General features: G+C 32.7%; 1 protein-coding gene across 6 annotated transcripts in view; it reads left to right on the top strand.

Moving 5' to 3' along the window:
* The window catches only part of LOC106464758 (ecto-NOX disulfide-thiol exchanger 2-like), a 62,437-nt gene extending 48,666 nt beyond the window's left edge, over window positions 1-13,771 (top strand). For all 6 annotated transcript variants that reach the window (XM_022393086.1, XM_022393057.1, XM_022393075.1 and 3 more), the window contains 3 exons: window positions 8,318-8,459; window positions 8,880-9,106; window positions 13,526-13,771. In XM_022393086.1, coding sequence (XP_022248794.1) covers window positions 8,318-8,459; window positions 8,880-9,106; window positions 13,526-13,756 — 600 coding nt within the window. In that variant the 3' untranslated portion in view covers window positions 13,757-13,771. The remainder of the gene's footprint in view (window positions 1-8,317; window positions 8,460-8,879; window positions 9,107-13,525) is intronic.
* The last annotated feature ends 932 nt before the right edge of the window (window positions 13,772-14,703 follow it).

Below are 14,703 nucleotides of genomic sequence, written 5' to 3'. Positions count from 1 at the left end.
ATAGCTCGTTTAAAAAGACAATTAAATTATGGTTGTTTTTGGACATTCTGTTTTAGTGAACTATGTATTATTTATGTTTTCAAAATGCATATTTGAAAAGTGCACAGTTTGTTGGGTTTTTTTTCATCAAAGAAGTTAGAGAAAATTCTAACAAGGCTTAGCTCACTAGGCAACGAGGGCAGAACTTCACATGTGCAGCAGGTGGGTGTAATAGAATCTGCTAATGTCTTTCCAGTGTGATGTGTTGATTCTGAAGGATGAATAAACTGTAAACTGTAAAAGTCAGGTAATAAAAATAAAGATGTGACAACAAATTATGTAATTAAAGAAGGAAAAGTAAAAGGTATGTTATTTTTATGTCATTTTCAAAATTTTATTTTACTTTATATTGATTAATCAGATACAGTTAGTATTAGGGTAATGAAACTAACAGATAAAATGTAAACTTTTGTGTTAAGAAATTTTGATATTAATTTAGGAGGCTCTAGGGGTTATACAAATTGATTATGAAAAGTGTAAGATGAAAAGAAGTTTTTTTATTTTTAACATGAAAAACACCTTTCACTCAGACTGACTCAGTAAAAGGCTTTGTAAATTCTTAGACATATCTTTTGTAAAATGCTTTGTTAAAAAATATGATTTTTTGTGTACAGCAGACTTGTAAAAGTTTACTAAAAACTTAAATTTTGTGAAGTTGCACTTAGTAAATTTAGAATTATAGCAAACATTGCTATGTATAGCTTCATAGAAACAAGAGTTGGTTTTAGTATATACAGCCAATAAAAAAACTTGTGTGAATTTTAAAAAACATACTTCTTTTTAATATTTAAGACCACTGCTTTGATGGCTTCGGTGATTTACCACCACTATGTCAAGATCCTTTTCTTCAATCACACTATTGAATGGGTTTCCATCTGTATTAAATGTGATCCAAATTATGATAACCCAAATTCATTATTGCTTTTAATATAATTAAAGGTAATTTCCCAAATACGTGTTTAATGTACCAAATAATCCAGGTAATTCTGTAACATTTGAACATCTTAATACAACTAGAAATACACAAGAGTATAAAGTCATCAGCAAACTAATTTACAAATTATGCCCCTATCAAAATCATTAATGTACATAAAAAAAAGGCCTAAACACTTACTCTGAGGCACTCCACGAGTTAACAAGAGTCCATTAATAATTTTTTGTTTTCTGCCCTCCAAACATCCTACAGTCAAATTAACAAGTCTTCCCAACCTCTACCAATGTGATTGTATTAGTTAATCTTTTATGTAGGACCTTATGAAAAGCATTTTGAAAATTTAAGTACACCACATCTACACCCTTTTCATTGTCCAGATAACAAGTAACATCAACAGATGTGTGGGCCAATGTGAATCATTGTTGGCCATTTATTATATTATTTTTTACTAAATGATTTTGTAAAGCATCTTTTATCAAACCTGCCTATAGTTTCAAGGACAACTCTGTATCATCCCTTTAAAAATATAGATGACATTAGCAATTCTTCAATCATCAGGTACTTTCCCGCTGTCTATTGACTTACCAAAAAGGACAGAGGTACACATATATCTAATCTTTGACCTGCTTTAAAACCCTGGGAAAAAACCTTGTCTGTTTTCAGTCTTTCTAGCTACTGCCAAAGGATTAATATCTAAATGGTAGATCCAAAAAGAAGAGAAGGTAACATGTAAAAACTCACCCATCTCCTAGTTTTCAAAAAGAATCTTGCCATCAGCATAATTTAAGGGCCCAGTCCATATCTTAATATTTTGCTAACCTTTAATATACTTTAAAAAAAAAACCTACGCTGTTAGTTTTAATGTTATCAGCCAGCTTTTTCTGATGAATAATCATGGATTTCCTAATTACTTCTTACATTCATATCTTTCTGTAAATCTTCCAACCTGTCTGCCAATTTAAACTTCTTAGACTTATGGCATTCAACCATGATTTCTTTCTTTATGTCTTTAGTGAGCCAGTTAAGCTTGATCTTCTAGATGTCCTTTTTTTCTCTTTTTAAGGAATATGCCTTTCTTAAATTTTTAACAATTTAACAATTTTTAACAATTTCCCATTTCTGTCCCACATCACCTTTTAATTCATTATCCCAATTCATTAATGATAAATCTTTGCTCATGGCCTAAAATTGACTTTCTGAGGATGAGGAACTAACGTTTTATTGTTGTTGTTTTCTTCTCTCAACTTATAGTAAAGCATTAAATCTAATTATTTAGTGATCGCTCTTCCCCAAATGTTCTTCTGCTTCAACTCTTGAAACATATTTTTCATTAGTGGTTAATGATAACTCTAAAATGACATCCACCCTAATTGGTTCTTTGATCATTTGGTTTAGAAAACCAATCACTTCAAGAAATCTCTCACTCTCTTTCCCTCAATATTTGGCTCTGTATAATCCTAGTCAGTGTGTTTAAAGTAGTCTCATAATTATTTCATCAGTATTCTTATTAGTAACAACCTCAGTTGTACAATTTATCATTGACCTTATCCATCTGATCAAGTGGAATATAAGAATTGCAAAGTAAAACATTTCTACCCCTGAATGTAGCCCATAAAGATTCAACCTCATGACTGTCACTTTTTCCACCTCTAATCCACACAGGCTGCAGTTCATCCCTTATATAAAAAGCAACCTCACCCCCTCTTAAAAAATGTCATCGTTAAATAACTTATTTAACCTGGAATTTAAAAGTAATTTCTACTATCAGTGTTCTCCAAATATAACCAGTTTTTAGTCATTTGTTCCTAATACTCCTAACATTAGAATAATAGTACTACGTTTATCTTTAAAACTATTATTTTGATTTGTTAGACACTACTGCGATAGCTATCTTATCAATTTAGTTATTCACAATTTCCTTCTCTCCCTCTTTACTATGCAATATATTCAGAACCTCTACAAACATCCTTAAGTGTAGCCAGTTTTTAGCATATAAGTTACACTTATTCTGAAAACTATCCCATAGGTCCAACTAGCCCACCTATTGTTATGAACATATCTATGATGATTTTTCATGTAAGCTGTGGATCTTGTTAAATAATTAACTTCCATTCACATATGAGGAAGCACTTCCATAAAGGCTGCACATCTGTTTCTATCTCTAAATGTATGAAGAAGTTTCTTTATATGTCTTAGCAGCTGTATACCAGTGTAATATCACTTACTTCTATATGCATTATGAAATAAGATATTCCATAGTACCATCAGTTAAATTGTCAACACACTATAAGTCTGTACTTTAGTAACTGTCAAGCAAATTCTAGTCCTAGTCTTTTTGTGCTCTCCATTTTAGGTAAATTTTACCAGTATTTACCCCCCCCCCCCCCACACACACACACTATATTAACCTCTTGACAATCTGATTCATTTTTGCCAGTAGGTAAAAGTTCAAATCTGGTACCTGTATTCTAACTAAATCTGTCTCTGTAGTCTTGCAAACCCAAAAATTCAAACTCTACCCTAACTATCCAGTTTGTATCTTGATTACTTGATTTCTGCTTCTAAACAAGATGTGATGTGTGTTTTAGTTCTTATTGGAAAATGAAATGGAACTGTTTTGTGTGGTGATATTTGCTATTATATGAAAAATTAGTTATTCATAAGTACAGATAATCAAGTATAATTTAATTAAACTTGCTCATAAGTCGATTCTTCTTGATGAATCTTAAGAATTAATGTGCTTTTAAATTCAAGTTCCTCATCAGTATGAACTTATCAGATATTATAGAAATATAACTTTAGTTTGAGTTTGGAGCAGGAATGTAACTATGTTAGTAAGAGTTCTGATGTTATAATACATAAAGTGTTAGTTATACCATAAAATCCAGTGGGATGCTAATCCATTTTCAGGAGGAAGAAAGTTTCATATTAGGAATGTTTTTGTTTATGGTGTAGTGTACAATATCTTTTATAGCTGATTTATAAGTACTTAATTTTTGTTGTTTCGATATGCAAGTGTGCTCATATTAATTCTAGAAGTCTCTTGTTTATATGCGTATCTGTATTGTGATGATATGTTACTTGCAGTTTTAAATCATTTTTAAGATGTATAAAATATTAAGACAGAATTAAATGCTTAAAAGTAAAGCATTGTTTTGTTAGGTCTACTACGATCTTTGAATTTGGATATCTCTCTCCAGTCCAAGTTAAATGTACCTACATCAGATATTCCTACCTCTTAGGAAGTAATACTGGCTCAATTTGGAAATGGTTACCACTTTTGGGCACAAACTTTTTAGTGCCCTAAATTGAAAAATCATGTCATGAAAAGTTTGGAAAATTCCTTTTTTGCAATATTTTGATACAAGTTAGTTGTTAACCCACATAATTTTGCTTTTTTTTTGGTAAGATATAGAAATTGGTATGCAATTAATGATACATCAGAAAATTTTAGGCCAGAAATCAAAAAAGAAAAAGTTAAAGAAAAAAAAAATGTATATAAGTTTTGCTTACATTTTTTTTCTCGGTATCACATCTTTTGGTATTTTGTCCTACTCCAAACCCATTTAAGTAGATGCACATACACCTTCTTACTATAATGGACATAGCATGTATCATTATCTATGTATGTAACCAAAACTCCTGCACCATCTATTGAATGGTATCATAAACAAAAATCTATAAAAAATTTCACGCTTTCGGTATTAAAGATTCAGACAATTAGAAAAATACCTTTGGTATGTGCAACAACCATTTCTTCATAATAGAACACAATTTTAAATAAAAGTACTCTCTTCACAACAGGAACATGATGTTCATGAGGGTTTGATTATATCTTTATTGATATAATTTTTAAATGTAGCATTGAGAAACTGGAGTTCTTAAAAAGCTATTATTTTTTCAATAAAGGATAGAACTTTTGATATATAAAAAAATATTTCAATTTATATCAGTAAATTTATGAAAAATTTGAGCTCTGTATATTGAATCATATTGATGCAATAAGTTATACATGGCTAAAAAGAACAATCTGAACACTTTTCCCATGTAATACTTCCCAGAAAAAAATACTTTTTTAGAAAATGTTCACTTTTCTTTACAATTTTTAGAATTAGGTATGAATACTAAGATTAGTAATCACTAGCACAAACAACTACCTATAGGGTGGCATATCTGCTAGTATAACATAATGTTTAAAAATATCAATTAGTTTTTTTTATTAGAAGTATCTGTTAGTTGTTTTAAGCATAGAGTCCCCCCCTACAGCCCCCAGCTCAAATTGTTTGTATTACCTTCTGCCTCTGTATATAGAATGTAGAAATAACACAGTCTTGTCTTTCTGAGAGGATGAAAAATGTGAGTTACAAACAGTTTATCTTTTCTTGTGAATAGAGTCAATTTAATATATATATATATATATATATACAATATGTTTATAAATCAGTATGCTTTCCCATTTTCAGTTTGTACTGCTTCTATTTAGGAAAGCTAATTTAATAAAGAGTTTATTTGTGATTTTTACTTGAACCCTTCATATAGTTTTGATGAGTTTTCTTATTGTTCACAACTTTTCATGTGAAACTCCTGTATATAGAGATGTTTTATTCCTTTCAGTAAGTTTTTTTTATCTCGTATTCCAGTCTAGTAGTTTCCATTGTTATATTTTATCTCACTTTTACTGTCTTAAGTAGGAAAAGAGTTTAACTGGTTGATCGTCATTGTATAGTTTTCGTTTTCTCTTACAACGTTATTAAACACAGTGCAGAGTTCATAAACGTTATTAGTAAGAGATAATATTTGAAATATAATGATTGTGTTTATAAGATATAACTTAAAATATTGCATTACTATTATTTAGTGTGAATATTTTTATTCATTATTGAGAGTTTGTGGGAAAGTACTTGTATCTTGGAACAGATTCCTTCTAACTGATAAAGATAGACAAATTTACTGTTGTTTGGTATTGCTGGAAACAAGTATTTTGTTACCACATACATATTTTCAATAAATTAGCCACAGTTAAAGTACTTTTGAAGTTAAATCAAAAGTGAAAATTAAATTGAAATACACTTATTTAAAATAAATATTTACATGATTTACCATAAGTTAAAAGAATATTTTAATCTTTCTTATTCAAAATATTGTATTACTGTTATTTAATATGAACAGTTAATGTTTAAAGTCTAGCATAACCAGTTTGTATTTAAGTTTAATGATAACATTTTATATCAGAAGTAATTTTGTGTAATTTAATTAATGGTTGTTTAGTACAAGACATGTGTTACTGAGAGTTAACAACACTTTATAAGAATGATGTTTCTGGTCCTGTGTTGTACTTGGAATGACTTCCTCCATCATCAGTCATGCTCAGTCTGATAGCCATGATTATGCACTGTTGCCCACTACTGCAGTTATCATTCTAACAAGCTTCTGCAAAAGACAGCAAGACCAGTTATATATTTTATAGAACGTTTAAACAAACCAAATGCACAAAAATTTGTAGATGTGATGCAGACAGGTGACTTTACAGGTATGTTGGATAAAGCGGATAGCATGAACACTAGTTTCTTTCTCTATGGTTTGTAGAGATGTTGCTGTGGAGAAACTTATACATGTGACTCATTGCCCTATTCTGATCTAGCCATATCTTCCTGACATCTTGGGAAAAAAGTCCGGAATTTTACCTTGTGTAAATGGTGCTAATACCTTCTCCCAACAGTAATTAGAATTCACTTTTACTTTACACTGTGCTTTATGAAGTCTAAATTTCCTATTATTTTAGAAACTAATGATAACTATAAAACCGAAAAAGATTATTTACTTTCTCTGTACTGCATTGGAAAGGCCTTATCGCCATGTGGTTGGTAACAAACTTGTTGTAACCATTCAAGCACACATAGGCCATGTATGATGTTGCAATGTATAAATTATTCTTCATACAGTTTGCCATACACTCTCTGGAGTGTCTGGGGAGCACTTTGTACACTCATTGCTTATGCCTCTATACAAGGCCAAGATCCTTATGAATTGACTTGTGCACATTTGATTGGAATATGCACAACTTGTTAACAACCACTTTCTATGTGGTGAGGTTTGTGGATTACCAGTCTGGAAATTTTGGTAATGGTAGAGGTAGTCCTATTTGTGGTGTGATGTTTATCTTCCACTACTGATGCTATTCACCATGATATTGATAGTTGTCTTTGAAGTTGATTTGCTCTAGGCTTTGTATTTCTTTGCTTTTTCACTGTCTTAATATTTCTTTTCAGGAAAGACTGTGACATGTTCCTTCAAACATAAGTTTCTGTGCCAAGAACGAAATATATTAATACTAATTAGTTGTCTGTAGTGACACACCACTGGTTAGCATATGCAAATTATTCTTATAAAATGTAATCCATTTTCATTAGTTTAGCTTACGTTATTACCTGACTGGAGAATTTTGTACTGGTTATATGCATTTAATTTTCCTACTGTTACTGACACAGTATAACAACTGAGTGGTAATATTAAGATTTAGAACACTTTTATGGAAGTATTTTGATACTGATTCTGTGCAAAGAAATAAAAAATAAGCTATTTTAATCAATTTTAAAGCATTGTACTTGGCTTCTTTCCTTTCTTTACCATTAAACACAGTCATCTTCTATATCTCCTTTAAAATTTCCTAGTCATACTCCTGAATGTGACTTATTGAAATGGACACCCAGACACAATTGACAGAGAAACATCACTCAGGTGAAGGTAGTGCAACAATAAAAAAATGGTAATTTATCTAAAAATTCCTATTATTGATATGTGATAGAGCATATAAACCTTCTTATGAAAATAAGACAGACACCTAAAATACTACAAATAACAAGCATTGAAACAGAGAAGAATGTGGAGAGGAGAATGAAAAGCATTTATGTGAATTATACTTTGGTTTTAAAATTTTATGAAATTAGTTTTTAACAAGTTACTTTCATTTGAAATTTGTATCAAGAGACAAAGAATATAGGGAAGCTGATACAAGGGATTACATACCTGGATTTTATGGTTTAACCTTATCTTAAAAAATTTAATGAAATAATAAATACATGTTCAGTTATTATATCACAAAAAAAAATAAAGTTTTAGTGTTTAGTCTTGCCTCATGAATCATAACATAATGACAAACCATTACAGTATGGAGAATACTATATAAAGAAAAATAGTTTTAGAGAGTGTAGAAGAAATATATACTACTACACTTCATAGAAGATCTAAAAAACAGTATTTTGTTTGATTCCTTTAAATAAATTACAGATTGATACATTTTGTAGAAGGTTTCATTTGTTATAATAAAGTTTTATCTTGCTACAGGAAATAAAGAATGCCCAGCTGGAAGAAGTCCTAAATGAAAGAAAAGAGGATGAAATGGATGTGAGTGATGAAGAAGGTGGGGATCAGCCAGCAGTAAAAAAGATTCGGGTTGAGCAAGGAGAAGGGTTCCATATTTCTTACGGTGTGTTAGGAGTAAACTCTAATCCCCTATCTTGAAACAGTAGCCATGACACATGGGAATTGTCTAAAATGTGTCTGTTACACCTGTATATATGTAGTAATTACATCATTTTAATGTTCTTTATATAAAAATTTCTTAGACTAATAGTTACAAAACTTTAAAAGTTACTAGTAAGAAACCATTAGTATTTATTTTTATGTTTAGGAATACTATGAAAAAAATGAAAGTACCTATCATTAATTTCTGATGTCTTCATTATATCTGGAAGTACAAGAAGATGGGTTATAGTAACAGTCTAATTAATCATGGTGATCTTTGCTGACAAACCTAGCTTTACTGTAAAGTGCAAATAGCAGTCAAATTATTGAATGTTGTGGCTTCAAGACACACATATACAAATTAATTGAAATATTTTTTCAGATGTAACTAACCAGCTGGTAAATAATCTGAAAGAAGAAAATGATGCTTTGCGCTGTCAGCTTGAAGCTTATAAGAATGAAGTGGAAGTGCTGAAAGCAGAAGGAAAGCAAGATCAAGACATGAGAGAAAAACAGCTGAAGGTAATCCAGCAAGCTATGCAGGGGATGCAGCAACAGCTTCTAGCAGTCACTCAGCAGAAAAAGAAAGACGAGGAAGAAATTTTAAAGGTTTGTCTGCTATGCATAAGATTTAATTGTTAGCATAAACTGAGAAAGATGTTTGCTTAAGATTCATAATTTTAATACTTGGAATAAGGTTACATAAAAGAAAGTATAACATTCAACTAGTTTATTGCTAAAAATAATGATCTGGGAACTTCAAAATTTAGGGAATATATATTTATTTAAATTGTTAAAATTTCTGATATGATATCTTACCTCTTTTCACAAAAAGCTTTTCTTGATGTACATTGCCCTCTATTGGCAAAATGTTTTCTCCACACTAACCTTGATACTTCCACTTACCTTCACATTAATATCTGCATACTAACATGTAAAGGATTATGCAGCAACTCTCCACCAATAGTAGTGCGGCACTACCCTATCATAACTAGTACCCTCTAATCTTGCAGTTCTTAACCACTTCTCGATCAGAAGTTTTAATGTACAGACATGTTTTTTGCTTGCAGTTTGATTGACTTCCACAAAAAATTTTCCTTTCTTGTTTTCAGGCCTTTCAACTTCTTATCTAAACCAGTTACATTTTTTGTTCAACATTTTGTTAATTCCGGTATAGATTTATAAATTATATTTTTATTTTATCCTGTTTCACTTCCAAGAGTCTTGCAGTTTCAGATGGTCACAACTGCAACTGTTGTTGCTCCTGCAGTGACAGCTTTGGCACATTAGGAATTGGTCAATTTCATGCCACATTCAGAACACGCTGAAGTTTATCCTATCCTACATAATTAAGGATTGATTTGACTGCTTTTTTCCTACTCCTGAATATCCCTCTCAGTTGTGTGTCCTTTTAAAGTAATTGCCCCGGCCTCCTCCACCTTTTGTGGGATTGATTACTCAGGTATGTTATATTCTGTCCTTTTCTCATGTTTCCTATGGTTCCACCCCTGCTTTTCTTGGGGACGAGCCTTTCAGTCAATATTTATTTTTCCTTCTTCCCCATTATTGGGGTTCATGTCAGTTGTTTGAAGGAGCAAATGCATTCAGGGGTCAATATGCCTTGCCCCCCACATACTATGGCAGATTTTGCTTTCATTTATCATCATTCTGATTTCCCTTATTTAGCCGCACAGCATTTGGAGTGAGTTATTCCTTTGTAGGGTTTGGACCCCAATTTTTTGGTTCTCTTTTCCCTTGCTGGTTCTGACTTCTTGGACATCCAGCATCAATGATTATATTCTTGGGTCAAGGCCTTTGGGGGCTAGACTCCTTCACTTTACCCACATTTGGAGATCCTTTGCTGTAATTATTTGGGCTCTGAGAGTCGTCTCAGTGAGTCTGGTCCTCTTATTCCATTCACAGGATCCCGTTTCATGCCAGCATCTTTTGGAGACAGTTTGGGACCTGTTCCATAAGTGTGCCATCAAATGAGGTCCTTTGTGTCTGTTTGTTGTTCTCCACAAGATGGGGAATTGGTACCCAGTCATCAATGTATCATCTCTGAACTGCTTCTTAGCGATTTCCAACTTCATCATGGAATCGTCTTTAAATCTGTGTTGGGATTTTCGCTCTTGGTTTCTGGATGACGAAGGTCGATGTGTCGGATGTATATCTTCACTTTGCTCGTCAAGTGTGTGTGTTTCACTTTCAGGCACATCTGTTAGGACTTGCTTCAGTGTCTTATGGGTTCTGTTGTGTTGTCCAAATGTTTACCCACCTGATTCTTGCCAGGAGTTTATGTTTCCACCATTATATAGTTCATTAGCTACCTTGAGCCTCCTTACATGAAGAATCTGCCTAACTTTCCCAGTCTCTTCTCCTGGAAGATGCCAGGGTAGATTGGCTTGTGAAAGTTGAGAAGTCTTTTTTTTTTTACACCCATGAATACATTTTGGTTCATCTCAGAGTGTCCAACCTTCTCCCCTTTGGTTGAGGGCTATGGAACATCTTGTATGCAGTGTCTCCTCTTCTCATTTTCCAACTGCATGAGAAGTTCTCTCTTTTTTGGGACATGAGCTTCTCTGGAAGCCTTCATTCCTCTTGGTTGCACCCATATACATCATCTTTAGTGGGTTTTGTTTGACAAGTGGAACCTTGTGTGGGATCCCTGAGATTCCCTTCTCACCATTTTCCCTTCCTTCCAGACTGACTCCACCTGGTGGTTGGATTGAGGCAACACTATTGTGGGTGTTCCTCTTCCTCCTTCTTGTTTGGAATGTAATTTTTGTATAGCTGTTTCTTTTTCCGGTTGGGGGGGGGGAGCATATCTCAACAATCTAGAGATTTTGGGAGGAGATGGACTGTTTATGAGTCCTTTTTCCATATCGATATTGGATTTCCTTACAGGTCGTTGAGGTTTACTTCTTGCAGACTCTTTGGAGCCAATTGGTGATGGTACCCTCCAACAATTCTACAGTAGTCTCATACATCTCCAGGCTAGGGGGCACTTGGTCGAGAGACCTCTGTTTTCAAATGTTGGATCTCCTATTTTGAGCCCACAACCATCATGTCACTTTGTTGGCTTATCTTCTTCCAGGTGCCCTGTGTCTTGCCATGGATCAGTTTTTTGGGGTTGTGTGCTCAGTGGGGTGTCCAAGGTTTTGATATTTTTGCCACTCATTTCAATACACAGCTTCCTAGATTTTTGTCTCCAGTTTCTCATCCTTTGGCTAGAACAGTAGATTCTCCCAGTCTGGATTGGAAGGGTTGGTACTTATATGCATATCATCCTATTTGTCTCCTCACATATGTCCTTGCCATAATTCAGACCACTCTGTGTCATGTTCTGTTGGTGGCTCCATGTTGGCTGACTCAAACATGATTCCCACTGCTGCACTGGCTTTTGGTGTCATCTCCCATTTCCTCTTCCTTTATCTCCAACACTCCTACTTCAGCCCCAGATCAGGCTCGCATCATCCATCCATTCCCATTTTTCGTCTACACACACAGCTTTTGTCCATTTCCTCACCAGAAGGGCCTGACTTTTGCATTGTGTGGGTACCTTACCTTCCCATCCTGTCTGTCCTTCCTCCATGGCAGTTTGCCAACATAAATGGTACATGTACTGCTGCTGGGTTGTCCAACATGGTTATCATCCTAATGATCCTCAAATCAAGTCCATTTTTGACTTGGCTTTTTGACAGAAGCCTTTTGGTTACCTGTGTTGTGAGCTATTGGGTGGCTTTATCAGTCACGTTTTTGGTTTCCAAATATGCTCGTGTCTTCTGGTTGCATATTATTTCACTCTGTCCACATTTCCCATCCTCCTCCCGCTGCTTCACTCGCTGATTGGAACCTCAGTGTGGTCCTGCATGCTTTTACCCACCCTCTTTTCAAAACTTTGTCTACATGTTCATTATATTACCTTGAAGTCCCCTTTTTCTTGCTCATATTGGTGTGCAGACATCATTGTTCAGTTATTTTCACGATTGTTGTCCACCGTATTTTTGTTTCATAGTTCCTACATTCTTCTCTTTCCACAACATTAATTTCTACCCAAACAATTCAGCTGCTTGAGAGGGTAATTCCACAGTCACACCCTTTTTCCATTCCTTTTATATTCCACCTTTCTAACCATTCCGATCCTGACTGCCTGATTTGCAAGGTCGGGGATCTCCACTGGTATATGACACCACACACTGCTCCCTTCTGTGGTTCCCATTTCTGTTTGTTTATTCCTTGAATTCCTTTGACTTTTCCTCCATTACACTTATGTTTAGCTTCTACAAGTTTTTTTTAATTTGATATAAAATAATAAAGCTCATTTATAGTAATTTTGCACTAAGAAGACATGTGTATCTACTCTTTATCGAATATGTTTTATTTGTTTTTGCTTTTATATAGGATCAGATTTAGAGCATTGAGTTCAAGGAATCAAAGATTTGAAGTTACATCAAAAACTAAAATTAAATTGAAATACACTTATTTAAAGTAAATATTTATATGATTTACTCTAAGTTGAAAGAAGTTTTTAATATTTTTAATTTGAAATATCTGTATATAAAAACACATACCCATCTGTCCATTTGAAAGAAGTTTAAATTAATTTTTCTGAAAAAAAGTGTGAAGAATCGTAGTTTATGTGCAATGTGAAGAAACAGAATTATCATAATGATGTTACTGAGAAATACACCAGTATTGTAAAAACTTAATAAAACTATTTTATACATATTTTTGTACTTTAATGATGAATGTACACGTTTTAACATTAAACCTGCAAAATGGAATTTTTCAATTCAAGATTGTAAACTTCAACCAAGTTTACTGGAATTTGTTAAAAAGAAAAACAAACTAGTTTTGCAGTACATAAGTTATCTTTGTTTAGTCAAAAACAGAAGCATTACAGATATGATGAAAAGCATGTTTATAGATGAATGACAAGTTATTTATGCTTGGTCATTTGAGAAATTGCTGTATTCATTATGTTTCTTGTGAAAGTTTTTTGATGTATATTCCTTTCCTTCACAGCTTCGAAAGATGGTAAAGAAAATAGAAATTGCAAAGAAATCAGATGTGACTGAAAAAGATGAAAATGAAGCTGGGGAAGAAGAAAGAGTTAAGGTTGATGTTAGTGACCAACAAAAACCTGATGAGGAATGTGAAGTGGAAGGGGCTTTACAAACAGAGATCTCATCTTCGAGTGAGCCTACTCTGGAGGTCACAGAGAAAGATGCTCGGTTGATTGGTAAGTTTACTTGAAGTGTTGTAATTGTTACATGTAGCCATTTGCTTAATATCTAAGATAATTCTGAGGTGAAGAGTATGACTGATGTTATTTTCAGTGATTTATCTTTTTAGCTCCAACTTGTTAAATATGTTGATTTTGTATTAAAAATATAAAAACATGATATTTTACAAAATACGTTTAACCATTATTGGTAGTACACAAAACTAAATCATAGATTTTTGTTATTTAGTATTTTTGACCAGAATATAAAGCTAATGTTAATTGTGAATTAAATTTTCTTTTTTAACTATGTAAGTTTGATTGCAAACAAAAGATACAAAATTAGATGTTAAGCTTGTCAAATGGCTAAAATTTAACCAGAAAATCCTGCCTTTGAAAAAATATTGGTCTTCAAAAATGTTATTTTTTTTAGAAATATTCTCTAAAATGTAGAATGCAATACAAGTGTCCTATCACATGCATAAAGACTTCTGAAAAACTCATTATAATTAAAGATAAACAATGCTAACATTTGAACCTTGTTACTTTACCTAATAAACTGTTTTACTCTAGATATTTACTCTTAGGTTATTACACACAATGAAAAACTTTGCCTTTAATTATGCAACAAATAAAAATATCACATTTTCCTGGGAAGCTCTATATTTGTAACATTTCATGCATTTTTTACCTTACTCTATCAGCATAACTTTATTTACTAAGATTTATTATCAGGTACATGACTATTCTGATAAAAAATATGTTTTCCATTTCTCATGTCGGATTATACTAAATCTGGAGATGTTATTAAGATTGTTTTGAGGTTTCTACTCTTTATTTAGTTCTAATTATAAGAACTTAAACATTTTGACTAACCCTACTTGAATTTCACTTTGAAATTGTGACAGTAATTTTCATGTCATGCATGTATATATATATATATATATAACACACACACACACACTACTTACTTGTTTAG

The sequence above is a fragment of the Limulus polyphemus genome, unplaced genomic scaffold (assembly GCF_000517525.1).
Source record: "Limulus polyphemus unplaced genomic scaffold, Limulus_polyphemus-2.1.2 Scaffold63, whole genome shotgun sequence".
NCBI classification, from domain to species: domain Eukaryota; kingdom Metazoa; phylum Arthropoda; class Merostomata; order Xiphosura; family Limulidae; genus Limulus; species Limulus polyphemus.
The sequence above is the reverse complement of the archived record's forward strand: the minus strand, read 5'-3'. Positions and strand labels throughout refer to the sequence as shown.